This window comes from Heterodontus francisci, chromosome 17 (assembly GCF_036365525.1).
Source record: "Heterodontus francisci isolate sHetFra1 chromosome 17, sHetFra1.hap1, whole genome shotgun sequence".
Classification (NCBI taxonomy): domain Eukaryota; kingdom Metazoa; phylum Chordata; class Chondrichthyes; order Heterodontiformes; family Heterodontidae; genus Heterodontus; species Heterodontus francisci.
In genome coordinates this window covers 93,926,658-93,946,887 of record NC_090387.1, presented here as the reverse complement: position 1 = coordinate 93,946,887, position 20,230 = coordinate 93,926,658, and the positions used below count along the sequence as shown (strand labels likewise).

General features: G+C 45.5%; 1 protein-coding gene across 1 annotated transcript; it reads right to left on the bottom strand.

Annotated features, from left to right (window-relative positions):
* Positions 1 to 8,644: 8,644 nt before the first annotated feature.
* LOC137379289 (C-C motif chemokine 7-like) lies at positions 8,645 to 10,403 on the bottom strand. Its single transcript, XM_068050021.1, has 3 exons — positions 10,141 to 10,403; positions 9,378 to 9,486; positions 8,645 to 9,277 (listed from the first exon to the last, which is right to left on the bottom strand). Exons 1-3 carry the CDS (start codon positions 10,217 to 10,219, stop codon positions 9,181 to 9,183), a joined length of 285 nt encoding a protein of 94 aa, XP_067906122.1. The 5' UTR covers positions 10,220 to 10,403; the 3' UTR covers positions 8,645 to 9,180.
* Positions 10,404 to 20,230: the final 9,827 nt, after the last annotated feature.

Here is a 20,230-nt window from a genome sequence, read left to right as displayed (position 1 = left end):
CATCAACCCAGGGGACCAACCCCGGTTCAATGAGGACTGTAGAGGAGCATGCCGGGAGCAGCACCAGGAATACCTAAAAAATGAGGTGTCAACCTGGTGAAGCTACAACACAGGACTACATGCTTGCTTCACAGTGGAAGCAGCATGTTATAGATTGAGCTATGAAATTCCACAATCAATGGATCAGATCAGAGCTCTGCAGTCCTGCCTTTGTGAATGATGGTGGACAATGAAACATTTAACTGGAGGAGGAGGCTCCCCAAACATCCCCATCCTCAATGATGGGTAATCCCAACACACCCTGGCAAAAGACAAGGCTGAAGTGTTTGCAACCAACTTCAGCCTGAAGTGCCGAGTGGATGATCCATCTCGGTCTCCTCCTGAGGTCCGCAGCATCACAAATGCCAATACCATTTACTCCATGTGGTATCAATAAATAGCTGAAGGCCCTGGATACAGCAAAGGCTATGGGCCCTGACAACATCCGAGCAGTTGCCCTGAAGACTTGTGCTCCAGAACTGGCTGCGCCCTGAGGCAAGTCATTCCAGTACAGCTATAAACTGGCATCTACCTGACAATGTTGAATATTGCCCAAGTATGTCCTGTTCACGATCAATGAGATAGAGTACTGAGGAAATGAGAGAGGAGTGTGATGGAATACACTTGCCTGGATGAGTACAGATCCAAAAACACTCAATGAAGCTCAACACCATCCCGGACAAAGTAGCCACTTGATTGGCACTCCATCCATCACCTTACACATTCACTCCCTTTACCACCAACGCACAGTGTCAGTAGTGTGTACCATCTACAACATGCAGTGCAGCAACTCACCAAGGCTGCTTTGACAGCACCTTCCAAACCCACGACCTCTACCACCCAGAAGAACAAGGACAGCAGATGCATGGGAACACCACCACCTGCAAGTTCCTCTCCAAGCCACACACCATCCTGACTTGGGTTCCTTCACTGTCGCTGGTTTAATATCCTGAAACTCCCTCCCTAACAGCACTGTGGGTGTACCTACACTACATAGACTGCAGTGGTTCATTAAGGCAGCTCACCACCACCTTCTCAGGGGTAATTAAGAATTGGCAATAAATTCTGGCCGAGCCAGTGACACCTGCATCTTGCAAATGAATAAAATAAAAGATCAGCATAACCTCCCTGCTCTTCTATTCTATGCCTTGACTAATAAAGGAAAATATCCTGTATGCCACCTTAACCACCTTATCTACTTGTCCTGCTACCTTCTGGGATCTGTGGACATGCACTGCAAGCTCCCTCTGTTCCTTTCCAGCTCTCAGAATTCCACCATATATTGTGTATTCCCTTTCCTGGTTTTCCATCCCTAAATGTATTACCTCACACTTCTCTGGATTGAACTCCATTTACCACCTTTCCGCCCATCTGACCTGTCCATTGATATCTTTCTGCAGTCTACAGCTTTCTTCCTCACTATCAACCACATGGCCCATTATTGTATCATCTGCAAACTTCTTAATCGTGGCCCCTACATTTACGTCTAAATGATTGATATATACCACAAACAGCAAGGGACCCAGTACTGAGCCCTGTGGAACCCCACTGGAAACAATCTTCCAGTCACTAAAACACCCATCGACCATAGCCCTTTGCTTCCTGCCACTGAGTCAATTTTGGATCTAACTTGCTACCTTTTCTGTGAATCCCTGAGGTTTTAATTTACTAATCAGTCTGCAATGTGAGGCCTTGTCAAAAGCTTCACTAAAATCCATCCAGACTATATCAAACACACTATCCTCATCGACACTCCTTATTACCTTCTCAAAAAATTCATTTGAGTTAGTCAGACATGGCCTTCCCTTATTACATCCATGCTGACTGTGCTTGATTAATCTGTGCCTCTCTAAATAATTATCCCATGATAGAGGTTAGGCTGACTGGCCTGTAATTACTCAGTCTATCCCTTTCTCCCTTTTTAAACAATGGTACAATGTTAGCTGTCCTCCAGAACCACACCTGGAAAGAGGATTGGAAAATGATAGTTAGAGTCTCCACTACTTCCTACAGATGCAAAGTATTTGTTAAAAACCATGGCCACATCTTCCGCCTCCCCACACACATTACCTTTATGATCTTTAAGAGGCCCTCCTCTTTCCTTAGTTATCCCCTTACTCTTGATGGAATGATAAAACAACTTTGGGTTTTCCTTGATTTTACTTTCCAATATTTTTCCCGGCGGAGCAGCAGGAGAAGGTAGCGACTCTTCGGTGGGCGAGTGAAGGCATCAGGAGCTGTGTTTTAAAAGTAAGTACTTACTGTTTTACTTACTGTTTTCCTTGTCTTTGAGTTTCTTTTGGCGCCGGAGGAACCGGAAGCTGGTCGGCAGCGAGGACTCCTGGGTAGGTATTTTCCTTAAAGGTGCGGAGCTGAGTAAACCCGAGGCACTACACATGTAGTGTCTCCCACCCATCCTCCTCCTCTAACTTAATAATAAGACCCTTTTTACCCTCCTCCTCTAACCAAAAAGGACTGAGCAGGTAAGCTATTTACTGTTTTTGTTAATATCTATAGTTGTACTTAACTAAGGGGTAATTGAATAAAAGAAATGGCAGCCAGTGTAGTGTATTGCTCCTCCTGCAGAATGTTCGAGGTGAGGGAAACCTCCGGTGGCCCTGCCGACTTCACCTGCTGGAAGTGCATCCGTCTCCAGCTCCTATCAGACCGTGTTAGGGAATTGGAGCTGGAGCTGGATGAACTGAGGATCATTCGGGAAGCTGAGGGGTTGATAGATAGAAGCTACACGGAGGTCGTTACTCCACAAATCAAAGGCAGCTGGGTAACAGTTAGAGGTGGGAAGAGGTCAGTGCAGGGATCTCCTGTGGTCGTTCCCCTCAACAACAAGTATACAGTTTTAGATACTGTTGGGGGGGACGGCCTATCGGGGGCAGGCTGCAGTGACCGGGCCTCTGGCACGGGGTCCTGCACTGTGGCTCAGAAGGGAAGGAGGGAGAATGGGAGAGCACTAGTCATCGGGGACTCGATGGTGAGGAGTACGGACAGGCGGTTCTGTGGGCGCAGGCGAGACGCACGGATGGTTTGTTGCCTCCCTGGTGCCAGGGTCCGTGATGTTTGTGATCGCGTCTTCAGGATCCTTAAAGGGGAGGGGGAGCAGCCAGAGGTCGTGGTGCACATTGGCACCAACGACGTAGGAAGGAAGGGTGGCACAGATGTTAGAAGTGAGTTTAGGGAGTTAGGCTGGAAGCTGAAAGCTCGGACGGACAGAGTTGTTATCTCTGGTTTGTTGCCGGCGCCACGTGATAGTGAGGCTAGGAATAGGGAGAGAGCACAGCTGAACACGTGGCTGCAGGAATGGTGTAGGAGGGAGGGCTTCCAGTTCTTGGATAATTGGACTGCATTCTGGGGAAGATGGGACCTGTTCAAACAGGACGGGCTGCATCTGAACCAGAGGGGCACCAATATCCTGGGAGGGAGGTTTGCTAGTACTGTTCGGGAGGGTTTAAACTAGTTTGGGAGGGGGATGGGAACCGGACTTGTAATCCAGGGACCAGTGGGTCCACTCAGAAAGACAAAGAGTGTAGTGAGGTATTGGGGAAGGTAGCACTGTCACAGAGGACAGATGGGCACGGAGAAGGGTTAAAGTGCGTATACTTCAACGCAAGAAGCATCAGGAATAAGGTGAGTGAATTGAAGGCGTGGATGGGCACTTGGGACTACGATGTTGTGGCCATCACTGAAACGTGGATAGGTGAGGGGGAGGAATGGTTTTTGGAGGTACCTGGTTATAGATGTTTTCATAAGATTAGGAATGGTGGTAAAAGAGGTGGGGGGGTGGCATTGTTAGTTAGAAATAGTGTAACAACTGCTGAAAGAATTTTCGAGGAGGATCTGCCGACTGAGGCACTGTGGGTTGAGGTCAGGAACAGGAAAGGAGCAGTCACCTTGATGGGAGTTTTCTATAGGCCCCCCAATAGCAGCAGGGAGGTGGAAGAGCAGATTGGGAAACAGATTTTGGAAAGGAGCAGAAGTCACAGGGTAGTAATTATGGGGGATTTCAACTTCCCAAATATTGATTGGCAACTCTTTAGATCGAATAGTTTGGATGGGGTAGTGTTTGTGCAGTATGTCCAGGAAGCTTTTCTGACTCAGTATGTAGACTGCCCGACCAGAGGGGAGGCAATATTGGATTTGGTACTAGGTAATGAACCAGGGCAAGTGATAGAGCTGTTGGTGGGCGAGCACTTTGGAGATAGTGATCACAATTCTGTAGCATTCACTGTGGTAATGGAGAGGGATAGGTATGTGCAACAGGGCAAGGTTTACAATTGGGGGAAGGGTAGATATGATGCTGTCAGGCAGGAACTGAGGAGCATAAGTTGGGAGCATATGCTGGCAGGGAAGGGCACGGTCGAAATGTGGAACTTTTTCAAGGAGCAGATAGTAGGGGCCATTGATAAGCATGTCCCTGTCAGACAGGGAAGGGATGGTCATGTGAGGGAACCGTGGTTGACAAGAGAGGTTGAGAGTCTTGTTAGGAAGAAGAAGGATGCGTATATAAAGTTGAGGAAAAAGGGCACAGGCATAGCTCTGGAGGGATACAAGATGGCCAGGAAGGATCTGAAGAAAGGGATTAGGAGAGCTAAGAGAGGGCATGAAAAATGCTTGGCGGGTAGGATAAAAGAAAACCCCAAGGCCTTTTACGCGTATGTCAGAAATATGAGGATGACTAGGGGGACCGTAGGTCCGGTCAAGGACAATAGCGGGAGACTGTGTGTTGAGCCGGAAGAGATAAGTGAGGTTTTGAATGAGTACTTCTCTTCGGTATTTACGAATGAGAAGGGGTGTATTACTGAAGAGGACGGTGTGAAACAGACTGGTAAGCTCGAGGAAGTGCTCGTTAGGAGGGAAGATGTGTTGGGGTTTTTGAATAACTTGAAGATAGACAAGTCTCCCGGGCCTGACGGGGTATATCCAAGGATGTTATGGGAAGCAAGGGATGAAATTGCAGAGCCGCTGGCAATGATCTTTTCATCTTCTCTGCTGACGGGGGTGGTACCAGGTGATTGGAGGGTGGCAAATGTTGTGCCCCTGTTCAAGAAAGGGAATAGGAACAACCCTGGGAATTACAGGCCAGTTAGTCTTACTTCGGTGGTAGGCAAGTTGATGGAAAAGGTGCTGAGGGATAGGATTTCTGAGCATCTGGAAAGACACTGCTTGATTCGGGACAGTCAGCACGGTTTTGTGAGGGGTAGGTCTTGCCTCACAAGCCTGATTGAATTCTTTGAGCAGGTGACCAAGCAAGTGGATGAGGGTAAACCAGTGGATGTGGTGTACATGGATTTTAGTAAGGCATTTGATAAGGTCCCCCATGGTAGACTTATGGAGAAAGTCAGGAGGCATGGGATAGTGGGGAATGTGGCCAGTTGGATTAAGAATTGGCTAACTGATAGAAGGCAGAGAGTGGTCTTAGATGGTAAATACTCAGCCTGGAGCCCAGTTACCAGTGGCGTGCCGCAGGGATCAGTTCTGGGTCCTCTCCTGTTTGTGATTTTTATTAACGACTTGGATGAGGAAGTCGAAGGGTGGGTCGGTAAATTTGCAGATGATACAAAGGTTGGTGGAGTTGTGGATACCGAGGAGGGCTATTGTCGTCTGCAAAGGGACTTGGATAGGTTGCAGTGCTGGGCTGAAAAGTGGCAGATGGAGTTTAACCCTGAAAAGTGTGAGGTCGTCCATTTTGGAAGGACAAACACGAATGCAAAATACTGGGTTAACGGTAGGGTTCTTGGGCATGTGGAGGAGCAGAGAGACCTTGGGGTCTATGTGCATAGATCGTTGAAAGTTGCAACTCAAGTGGATAGGGCTGTGAAGAAGGCATATGGGGTGTTAGCGTTCATTAGCAGAGGGATTGAATTTAAGAGCCGTGAGGTGATGATGCAGCTGTACAGGACCTTGGTAAGGCCTCATTTGGAGTACTGTGTGCAGTTCTGGTCGCCTCATTTTAGGAAGGATGTGGAAGCCTTGGAGAGGGTGCAGAGGAGATTTACCAGGATGTTGCCTGGAATGGAGAATAAGTCTTACGAGGAAAGGCTGAACATTCTAGGCCTCTTCTCATTAGAACGGAGAAGGATGAGGGGTGACATGATAGAGGTTTATAAGATGATCAGGGGAATAGATAGGGTAGACAGTCAGAAACTTTTTCCCCGGGTGGAGCAAAGCGTTACAAGGGGTCATAAATTTAAGGTGAAGGGTGGGAGATATAAGGGGGATGTCAGGGGAAGGTTCTTTACCCAGAGAGTGGTCGGGGCATGGAATGCCTTGCCTGGGGAAGTTGTTGAGTCAGAAACTTTAGGGACTTTCAAACGGCTTTTAGATAGGTATATGGATAAAGGAGAATGATGGGGTATAGATTAAATTGTCCTTGACAGAGGACAAAGGATCGGCACAACGTCGTGGGCCGAAGGGCCTGTTCTGTGCTGTATTTTTCTATGTTCTATGTTCTATGTTCTAATATTTTGTCATGTCCCCTCTTTTCCTTCCTAATTTCTTTATTAATTTCCACCCCCCACCCCCCCTCCTCCCCGCCCCACACACACTTTTTATACCCCTCTCGGCTTTCTGCAGTGTTGAGCTCTCGATATCTGAAATAATCTTTCTTTTTTTTCTTTCTCCTACTCTGTCTGGTTATTTGATAGCTGAGGGAGTGGGTGGGTCGAGATTTGGGATTCCCACCTTTTTCTTTCTGCACTCTCACTGTCTCCTCCTTGAATGCCTCCCACTGCTTTGACACTGATTTACCTTCCAGTAGCTGTTTCCAGTCCACTTTGACCAAATCACATTTCAGCTTAGTAAAATTGACCTTTCCCCAATTTAAAGCTTTTATTCTGGGTCTTTTACTTTTCCATAACTACTCTAAATCAAACTGAATTATAATTGCAATCACCAAAATGCTTTCCCACTGATACCTATTCCACCATTCCAGCTTCATTTCCAAAAGCTAAATCCGGAAATGTCCCTTCTCATGTTGAATTTACTATTTACAGGCTAAAATAGTTGTCCAAAATACATCTGAAGAATTCTGCTCCCTCTGTGCCTCTCACAATAATTCTGTCCCAGCTAACATTAGGGTAGTTGAAATTCCCACGATTACTGCCCTATTGTTTTTGCACTTTTCAGAGATTTGCCTACGTATTTGCTCTTCTCTTTCCCTCTGGTTGTTGCAGGGTCTATAGTACACTCCTCTTCTTTTGTTTTTCAGTTCAACCCAGATGTCTGCATTTGATGCTCCTTCTACCAAATTATCCCTCCTCACAGCTGTGATTGTTCCTTGAACCAAAATTGTGCCACGCTTTTATTTTATTCCCCCCTTTCTCGTCTGAAAACCCTTTAAGCAAGAATGTTGAGCTGCCAGTCCTGCCGTCCTTTCAGCCATATCTCAGTCATTGATATAATATCATACTTGTAAGTGTCTATCAGTGGCCTCAGCTCATCTGCCTTATTCAGTAGACTCTTTGCTTTGAAATATATACCATTAATCACTGAACAACTCCTTTGTTGTCTATTTTCCAGCCTTTGTTTTCTCTGCCTTCCAAACTTGCTCACTAATTCACTGCTTTCCTTGCTTTTTTAAAATTCATTCACGGGATGTGTGTGTCACTGGCAAAGCCAGAATTTATTGCACATCCCTAATTGCCCTTGAGAAGATGTGGTGAGCTGCCTTTTTGAACCACTGCAGTCCATGTGCACACCCACAGTGCTATTGGGTTGAAATCTTTCAATGTTTCTATGTTTCTGCACTCTGGGTCTCATTCACCTACCAAGCTTGTTCAAACCCTCTCCAACAGCACGAAGAACTATTCCCACCAAGATATTGTTCCTGGCCATGTTGAGGTGCAACCCGTCTGATTTGTACAGGTCCCATCTCTCCCAAAACCGGTCCCAATGCCTCAGGAATGTAAATCCCTCCCTCCTGAACAATCTTTCCAGCCATGCATTCAACTGCTCTGTCCTTCTATTTCTGTACTCACTAGTGAGTGGCACCAGGAGGAATCTTTAGTTATTACTTTTTAATTTCTTTCCTAGCTTGCTAACATCTGCCTACAGGACCTTATGCCTTTTTCTGCCTATGTCATTAGCTCTGATATGGAACACAACCTCTGGCTGTTCACCCTGACGAATAAATTCAATAAAGAATTCAGGAAAAACTTCTTTACTCAGAGAATGGTTAGAATGTGAACCTCACTGTCACATGGAGTAGTTGTGGTGAATAATATAAACATATCAACAGGGAAACTAGATGAACACATCAGGGTGAAAGGAATAGCAGGTTATGTTGTTGGGTGAGATGAAGAAGGGTGGGAGCAGTCCCGTGTGGAGCATAAACACTAGCACGGACACGTTGGGCTGAATGACCCATTTCTGTACTGCAAATAACATGTGAATACTATGCAAATATATGTAAATGAATATAATCCCTTCTGACCATCCACCCTGCCATGACCAATCAGCTCACACTGTGTAAATATATGAACGGAAAGTGATCAAGAACACGAAGATAAAAGCTGTGAGGAAATTCTAACCTGTTTGTCTGCTTAATAAAAATGTAGAAGGAAGCTGGTGAGAGACAGGATAACAACAGGAACATTGCTCAAAAATATCCTTTATTTCACCGTCACAGTTTAATTTCATAGAAATCAGCAAAACAATGAGGGAAATGATGGGCGCAAATAGTAAAAACACTGAGATTATCAATGGAATCGGAGTCGGTGAATCCCAGTGTCTGACCCACCCCCAATCTCTTTCCCAGTGTCTGTCCCACCCCAACCCTGGCTTCCAGTGTCTGACCCACCCCAACCCTGGCTTCCAGTGTCTGACCCACCCCCACCCTGTCTCCCAGTGTCTGAGCCACCCACACCCTGTCTCCCAGTTGTACCATCTTGTTTCAGTCACTTTTGCTCATTGGTAACTAACGTTCCCTGTGTAAATTACATTGAGAATCTTTAGTATTAATTATCACAGAAACTGGAACGTTGGAAGTGATCAGAGAATCAGTTTGTGGAGCAACTCCTGAAACACCTTCCACATTCTGTCTCCAATCCAGTAGAATATTGTGCCACTTCAACAGTCAAAGTATTTTAAATGGTTTAAAAGTGCTGTGCTTTCAATTCCTTCTTCTCTTCAATTCTTCAGGCCCTTTTCCAGAAATGCCACTGCGATTTTAACCCATTCCTCTGTCGCTTTCGTACAAATTGTCATATTCCGTTTGTTTGTAAAACTGAAACAGAGAAATGAGGTGTGATTATCAGAGAGTCAGAGACACCAGCTCCAAACTTTTAATTTAAACACACTCAGATAAAACATGTTTAAAGACTTACATAACGGTGGGAGTGGAGCAGCCAATTGTTTTCTTGTAGCTTGCAAGCCTTTTGTGAGGAATACGAGTGGTCTTAAATTTCTCACAGCATTCGATTGTTACAGCACCAGCTAGAATGAAAGGGAGGAATGGACACAGTTAAACACGGGTGGGGATCATCAGCAGATTCTCACTGAGAGAAACATTATCCTCTATGTTTCTGCATAGAAATACAGCAAGTCTACAGACAGAATCAGGCCATTCGGCCCAAATGTTCTCTGCTGGTGTTTATGCTCCAAACGAGCCTCCTTCCATTGTACTTCATCTCAGCCCAGCAACATATCCTCCTATTCCTTACTCCCTCATGTGATTATCTAGCTTCTCTTTAAAGACAATACTATTTGCCTCAACTGCTCCTTCTGGAGGCAGAGGGGAGAGGAAGAGAATTTTTTACACAGCGGGTTGTTGTGATCTAGATGGGAAAATGTACAGGGTTTTGGGGAAAGAGCAGGGGAGTGGGACTAATTTAATCACTCTTTCAAAGGGCTGGCACAGGCTCAATGGGCTGAATGGCCTCCTTCTGTGCTGTGCTTCCCATTGTAATTGCTGTTTCACAGTCCACAGCTTCTTCTGAACAGAGTGAGATTAATAATTACATTAGCACTGATAAATAACACAAGCAGTCGATGGAACCCAGCAGTGGGTTTGGAAAATGTTTTAAACAGTTTTGGTGATTGTCAGGTCCTAGGAGAATATTGGAAATATGGAAGTCTCTCTCTTCTTACCTGGTGCAGCAGCAACATCCTGGATAGAGCAGATAACCAGTGTTCCTAAAACAGCAGCCACACAGAGAGCTGTCTTCATCTTGTCCTTTCCCAAGTTGGAAATGCTCAGTGTTGATGAGTGAATACAAGATGAGGAATGACTTGTTACCTGCTGGTTTATATAGTGTAAAACCACACCGATTCAGCAATACGGAGACACCCTGGAACTTTACCAATTCACCAGCAATGAAAGTTCTCCTGAAATGGGAAGTACATGTTGTTCTGTGAATGGGAGTTCTTGGGTTAAGTAGCATGGAATGGGCTGGAACTTCTCAGTCTGTGTTTCTTAGTATCAGTGTCAGCTCATTTCCCTGACGCAATCACACAACTTCTGTATCTGACACTAGCAGAAAGCCAATGAGAAGAATTGAGCTTCCTGATTGGTTCATTGCCTCTGCGACACAGCTCTGAACTATCAGTGAGTTTAAGTTCAAAATGTACCACAGCCCATGGGAAAGGAAGAAAGAATTGCATTTCTATCATGACTTTCACCATCTCAGGACATCCTTAAGCACTTTACAGCTAATGAACTACTTCTGAAGTGTCGTCACTGGTGTAATGTAGGAAAATGGCAGGCATTTAGTGCACAGCAAGATCCCACAAACAGCAATGTGTTAATGGCCAGTTAATCTGTTTTAATGATGTTGATTGTGGGATAAATATAGAACATAGAACATAGAACATTACAGCGCAGTACAGGCCCTTCGGCCCTCGATGTTGCGCCGACCTGTGAAACCATCTGACCTACACTATTCCATTTTCATCCATATGTCTATCCAATGACGACTTAAATGCCCTTAAAGTTGGCGAGTCTACTACTGTTGCAGGCAGGGCGTTCCACGACCCTACTACTCTCTGAGTAAAGAAACTACCTCTGACATCTGTCCTATATCTATCACCCCTCAACTTAAAGCTATGTCTCCTCGTGTTTGCCATCACCATCCGAGGAAAAAGACTCTCACTATCCACCCCTCTGATTATCTTATATGTCTCTATTAAGTCACGTCTCCTCCTTCTCTCCAACGAAAACAACCTCAAGTCCCTCAGCCTTTCGTCGTAAGACCTTCCCTCCATACCAGGCAACATCCTAGTAAATCTCCTCTGCACCCTTTCCAAAGCTTCCACATCCTTCCTATAACGCGGTGACCAGAACTGCATGCAATACTCCAGGTGCGGTCTCACCAGAGTTTTGTACAGCTGCAGCATGACGTCGTGGCTCCGAAACTCGATCCCCCTACTCATAAAAGCTAACACACCATATGCCTTCTTAACAGCCCTATTAACCTGAGTGGCAACATTCAGGGATTTATGTACCTGGACACCAAGATCTCTCTGCTCATCTACACTACCAAGAATCTTCCCATTAGCCCAGTACTCTGCATTCCTGTTACTCCTTCCAAAGTGAATCACCTCACACTTTTCCGCATTAAACTCCATTTGCCATCTCTCAGCCCAGCTCTGCAGCCTATCTATGTCCCTCTGTAACCTACTACATCCTTCAGCACTATCCACAACTTCACCGACCTTCATGTCATCCGCAAATTTACTAACCCACCCTTCTACACCCTCATCCAGGTCATTTATAAAAATGACAAACAGCAGTGGCCCCAAAACAGATCCTTGCGGTACACCACTAGTAACTAAACTCCAGGATGAACATTTGCCATCAACCACCACCTTCTTTCAGCTAGCCAATTTCTGATCCAAAGCACTAAATCAGCTTCAATCCCATACTTCTGTATTTTCTGCAACAGCCTACCGTGGGGAACCTTATCAAACGCCTTACTGAAATCCATATACACCACATCCAGTGCTTTACCCTCATCCACCTGTTTGGTCACCTTCTCAAAAAACTCAATAAGGTTTGTGAGGCACGACCTACCCTTCACAAAACCGTGCTGACTATCGCTAATGAACTTATTCTTTTCAAGATGATTGTAAATCATATCTCTTATAACCTTTTCCAACATTTTACCCACAACCGAAGTAAGGCTCACAGATCTATAATTACCAGGGCTGTCTCTACGCCCCTTCTTGAACAAGGGGACAACATTTGCTATCCTCCAGTCTTCCGGCACTATTCCTGTCGACAATGACGACATAAAGATCAAGGACAAAGGCTCTGCAATCTCCTCCCTGGCTTCCCAGAGAATCCTAGGATAAATCCCATCTGGCCCAGGGGACTTATCTATTTTCACACTTTCCAAAATTGCTAACACCTCCTCCTTGTGAACCTCAATCCCATCTAGCCTAGTAGTCTGAATATCAGTATTCTCCTCGACAACATTTTCTTTCTCTACTGTAAATACTGACGAAAAATATTCATTTAACGCTTCCCCTATCTCCTCTGATTCCACACACAACTTCCCACTACTATCCTTGATTGGCCCTAATCTAACTCTAGTCATTCTTTTATTCCTGATATACCTATAGAAAGCCTTAGGGTTTTCCCTGATCCCTTCTTAGCTCTCCGTTTAGATCCTTCCTGGCTAGCTTGTAACTCTCAAGCGCCCTAACTGAGCCTTCACGTCTCATCCTAACATAAGCCTTCTTCTTCCAGGACACTGGTGATAACCCCCTTCTCTTCTTTGAAATAAACCCATGGGATCTTTTCCATCCACCTGAGAGGGCAGACGTAGCTCAGTTTAATGTCTCACCTCCGACAGTTCAGCACTCCCTCAGCACTGCAATGGAGTCTCAGGCTGGATTTTACGCTCTAGTTTGTGTGAATGGGTCCAGAAGCCCTGTCCTTTTGTCTGAGAGGTGACAGTGCTCCCCAGTGAGCCACAGCTGGCAATGAAATAACAGATGTTGTCAATACAGGATTGACATCCGCAAATGTCACATTGCAAACATCATACTGCAGTCATCCCATTGCAGACATCATACTGCACACATCATACTGCACACATCATACTGCAGTCATCCCATTGCAGACATCATACTGCACACATCATACTGCACACATCATTCTGCAGTCATCCCATTGCACACATCATACTGCACACATCATACTGAAGACATCCCATTGCAGACATCATACTGCACACATCATAATGCAGTCATCCCATTGCAGACATCATACTGCACACATCATACTGCACAAATCATACTGCAGACATCCCATTGCAGACATCATACTGCACACATCATACTGCAGTCATCCCATTGCAGACATCATACTGCACACATCATACTGCATACATCATACTGCACACATCATACTGCAGTCATCCCATTGCAGACATCATACTGCACACATCATACTGCACAGATCATACTGCACAGATCCCATTGCAGACATCATACTGCACACATCATACTGCACACATCATACTGCACACATCCCATTGCAGACATCATAATGCACACATCATACTGCACACATCCCATTGCAGACATCATACTGCACACATCATACTGCACACATCATACTGCATTCATCCCATTGCACACATCATACTGCACACATCATACTGCAGACATCCCATTGCAGACATCATACTGCACACATCATACTGCACACATCCCATTGCAGACATCATACTGCACACATCATACTGCACACATCATACTGCAGTCATCCCATTGCAGACATCATACTGCACACATCATACTGCAGTCATCCCATTGCAGACATCATACTGCACACATCATACTGCAGACATCCCATTGCAGACATCATACTGCACACATCATACTGCAGTCATCCCATTGCAGACATCATACTGCACACATCATACAGCAGTCATCCCATTGCAGACATCATACTGCAGAATCCCATTGCAGACATCATACTGCACACATCATACTGGAGTCATCCCATTGCAGACATCATACTGCAGTCATCCCATTGCAGACATCATACTGCACACATCATACTGCAGACATCCCATTGCAGACATCATACTGCACACATCATACTGCAGACATCCCATTGCAGACATCCCATTGCAGACATCATACTGCACACATCATACTGCAGTCATCCCATTGCAGACATCATACTGCACACATCATACTGCAGTCATCCCATTGCAGACATCATACTGCACACATCATACTGCAGACATCCCATTGCAGACATCATACTGCACACATCATACAGCAGTCATCCCATTGCAGACATCATACTGCAGAATCCCATTGCAGACATCATACTGCACACATCATACTGCAGTCATCCCATTGCAGACATCATACTGCAGTCATCCCATTGCAGACATCATACTGCACACATCATACTGCAGTTATCCCATTGCAGACATCATACTGCACACATCACACTGCAGTCATCCCATTACAGACATCATACTGCACACACCATACTGCAGACATCCCATTGCAGACATCATACTGCACACATCATACAGCACACATCATACTGCACACATCATACTGCAGTCATCCCATTGCAGACATCATACTGCACACATCATACTGCAGTCATCCCATTGCAGACATGATACTGCAGTCATCCCATTGCAGACATCATCCTGCACACATCATACTGCAGACATCCCATTGCAGACATCATCCTGCACACATCATACTGCAGACATCCCATTGCAGACATCATACTGCACACATCATACTGCAGACATCCCATTGCAGACATCATACTGCACACATCATACTGCAGTCATCCCATTGCACACATCATACTGCACACATCATACTGCAGTCATCCCATTGCAGACATCATACTGCACACATCATACTGCAGACATCCCATTGCAGACATCATACTGCACACATCATACTGCAGACATCCCATTGCAGACATCATACTGCACACATCATACTGCAGACATCCCATTGCAGACATCATACTGCACACATCATACTGCAGACATCCCATTGCAGACATCATACTGCAGACATCATACTGCAGTCATCCCATTGCAGACATCATCCTGCACACATCATACTGCAGTTATCCCATTGCAGACATCATACTGCACACATCCCATTGCAGACATCATCCTGCACACATCATACTGCAGACATCCCATTGCAGACATCATCCTGCACACATCTTACTGCAGTCATCCCATTGCAGACATGATACTGCAGACATCCCATTGCAGACATCATCCTGCACACATCATACTGCAGACATCCCATTGCAGACATCATCCTGCACACATCATACTGCAGACATCCCATTGCAGACATCATACTGCACACATCATACTGCAGACATCCCATTGCAGACATCATACTGCAGACATCATACTGCAGACATCCCATTGCAGACATCATACTGCACACATCATACTGCAGACATCCCATTGCAGACATCATACTGCAGTCATCCCTTTGCAGACATCATCCTGCACACATCATACTGCAGTTATCCCATTGCAGACATCATACTGCAGACATCATACTGCAGACATCCCATTGCAGACATCATACTGCACACATCATACAGCAGTCATCCCATTGCAGACATCATACTGCAGAATCCCATTGCAGACATCATACTGCACACATCATACTGGAGTCATCCCATTGCAGACATCATACTGCAGTCATCCCATTGCAGACATCATACTGCACACATCATACTGCAGACATCCCATTGCAGACATCATACTGCACACATCATACTGCAGACATCCCATTGCAGACATCCCATTGCAGACATCATACTGCACACATCATACTGCAGTCATCCCATTGCAGACATCATACTGCACACATCATACTGCAGTCATCCCATTGCAGACATCATACTGCACACATCATACTGCAGACATCCCATTGCAGACATCATACTGCACACATCATACTGCAGTCATCCCATTGCAGACATCATACTGCACACATCATACAGCAGTCATCCCATTGCAGACATCATACTGCAGAATCCCATTGCAGACATCATACTGCACACATCATACTGCAGTCATCCCATTGCAGACATCATACTGCAGTCATCCCATTGCAGACATCATACTGCACACATCATACTGCAGTTATCCCATTGCAGACATCATACTGCACACATCACACTGCAGTCATCCCATTACAGACATCATACTGCACACACCATACTGCAGACATCCCATTGCAGACATCATACTGCACACATCATACAGCACACATCATACTGCACACATCATACTGCAGTCATCCCATTGCAGACATCATACTGCACACATCATACTGCAGTCATCCCATTGCAGACATGATACTGCAGTCATCCCATTGCAGACATCATCCTGCACACATCATACTGCAGACATCCCATTGCAGACATCATCCTGCACACATCATACTGCAGACATCCCATTGCAGACATCATACTGCACACATCATACTGCAGACATCCCATTGCAGACATCATACTGCACACATCATACTGCAGTCATCCCATTGCACACATCATACTGCACACATCATACTGCAGTCATCCCATTGCAGACATCATACTGCACACATCATACTGCAGACATCCCATTGCAGACATCATACTGCACACATCATACTGCAGACATCCCATTGCAGACATCATACTGCACACATCATACTGCAGACATCCCATTGCAGACATCATACTGCACACATCATACTGCAGACATCCCATTGCAGACATCATACTGCAGACATCATACTGCAGTCATCCCATTGCAGACATCATCCTGCACACATCATACTGCAGTTATCCCATTGCAGACATCATACTGCACACATCCCATTGCAGACATCATCCTGCACACATCATACTGCAGACATCCCATTGCAGACATCATCCTGCACACATCTTACTGCAGTCATCCCATTGCAGACATGATACTGCAGACATCCCATTGCAGACATCATCCTGCACACATCATACTGCAGACATCCCATTGCAGACATCATCCTGCACACATCATACTGCAGACATCCCATTGCAGACATCATACTGCACACATCATACTGCAGACATCCCATTGCAGACATCATACTGCAGACATCATACTGCAGACATCCCATTGCAGACATCATACTGCACACATCATACTGCAGACATCCCATTGCAGACATCATACTGCAGTCATCCCTTTGCAGACATCATCCTGCACACATCATACTGCAGTTATCCCATTGCAGACATCATACTGCAGACATCATACTGCAGACATCCCATTGCAGACATCATACTGCACACATCATACTGCAGACATCCCATTGCAGACATCATACTGCAGTCATCCCATTGCAGACATCATACTGCACACATCATAATGCAGACATCCCATTGCAGACATCATACTGCAGTCATCCCATTGCAGACATCATCCTGCACACATCATACTGCAGACATCCCATTGCAGACATCATCCTGCACACATCATACTGCAGTTATCCCATTGCAGACATCATCCTGCACACATAATACTGCAGACATCCCATTGCAGACATCATCCTGCACACATCATACTGCAGTTTTCCCAATGCAGACATCATCCTGCACACATCATACTGCAGACATCCCATTGCAGACATCATACTGCAGACATCCCATTGCAGACATCATCCTGCACACATCATACTGCAGACATCCCATTGCAGACATCATCCTGCACACATCATACTGCAGTTATCCCATTGCAGACATGATACTGCAGACATCCCATTGCAGACATCATCCTGCACACATCATACTGCAGACATCCCATTGCAGACATCATCCTGCAAACATCATACTGCAGACATCCCATTGCAGACATCATACTGCACACATCAGACTGCAGACATCCCATTGCAGACATCATCCTGCACACATCATACTGCAGACATCCCATTGCAGACATCATCCTGCACACATCATACTGCAGACATCCCATTGCAGACATCATACTGCACACATCAGACTGCAGACATCCCATTGCAGACATCATCCTGCACACATCATACTGCAGACATCCCATTGCAGACATCATACTGCACACATCATACTGCAGACATCCCATTGCAGACATCATACTGCACACATCATACTGCAGACATCCCATTGCAGACATCATACTGCAGTCATCCCATTGCAGACATCATCCTGCACACATCATACTGCAGTTATCCCATTGCAGACATCATACTGCAGACATCCCATTGCAGACATCATCCTGCACACATCATACTGCAGACATCCCATTGCAGACATCATCCTGCACACATCATACTGCAGTTATCCCATTGTAGACATCATACTGCAGACATCCCATTGCAGACATCATCCTGCACACATCATACTGCAGACATCCCATTGCAGACATCATACTGCAGACATCATACTGCAGACATCCCATTGCAGACATCATACTGCACACATCAAACTGCAGACATCCCATTGCAGACATCATACTGCATACATCATACTGCAGTTATCCCATTGCAGACATCATACTGCACACATCATACTGCACACATCATATTGCAGTCATCCCATTGCAGACATCATACTGCACACATCATACTGCAGACATCCCATTGCAGACATCATACTGCACACATCATACTGCACACATCATACTGCAGTCATCCCATTGCAGACATCATACTGCACACATCATACTGCACACATCATACTGCAGACATCCCATTGCAGACATCATACTGCACACATCATACTGCAGACATCCCATTGCAGACATCATACTGCACACATCATACTGCAGTCATCCCATTGCACACATCATACTGCACACATCATACTGCAGTCATCCCATTGCAGACATCATACTGCACACATCATACTGCAGTCATCCCATTGCAGACATCATACTGCACACATCATACTGCAGACATCCCATTGCAGACATCATACTGCACACATCATACTGCAGACATCCCATTGCAGACATCATACTGCACACATCATACTGCAGACATCCCATTGCAGACATCATACTGCAGTCATCCCATTGCAGACATCATCCTGCACACATCATACTGCAGACATCCCATTGCAGACATGATACTGCAGACATCCCATTGCAGACATCATGCTGCACACATCATGCAGCAGACATCCCATTGCAGACATCATCCTGCACACATCATACTGCAGACATCCCATTGCAGACATCATACTGCACACATCATACTGCAGACATCCCATTGCAGACATCATCCTGCACACATCATACTGCAGTTATCCCATTGCAGACAACATACTGCAGACATCCCATTGCAGACATCATCCTGCACACATCATACTGCAGACATCCCATTGCAGACATCATCCTGCACACATCATACTGCAGACATCCCATTGCAGACATCATACTGCACACATCAGACTGCAGACATCCCATTGCAGACATCATCCTGCACTCATCATACTGCAGACATCCCATTGCAGACATCATACTGCACACATCATACTGCAGACATCCCATTGCAGACATCATACTGCACACATCATACTGCAGACATCCCATTGCAGACATCATACTGCAGTCATCCCATTGCAGACATCATCCTGCACACATCATACTGCAGTTATCCCATTGCAGACATCATACTGCAGACATCCCATTGCAGACATCATCCTGCACACATCATACTGCAGACATCCCATTGCAGACATCATCCTGCACACATCATACTGCAGTTATCCCATTGTAGACATCATACTGCAGACATCCCATTGCAGACATCATCCTGCACACATCATACTGCAGACATCCCATTGCAGACATCATACTGCAGACATCATACTGCAGACATCCCATTGCAGACATCATACTGCACACATCAAACTGCAGACATCCCATTGCAGACATCATACTGCATACATCATACTGCAGTTATCCCATTGCAGACATCATACTGCACACATCATACTGCACACATCATATTGCAGTCATCCCATTGCAGACATCATACTGCACACATCATACTGCAGACATCCCATTGCAGACATCATACTGCACACATCATACTGCACACATCATACTGCAGTCATCCCATTGCAGACATCATACTGCACACATCATACTGCACACATCATACTGCAGACATCCCATTGCAGACATCATACTGCACACATCAT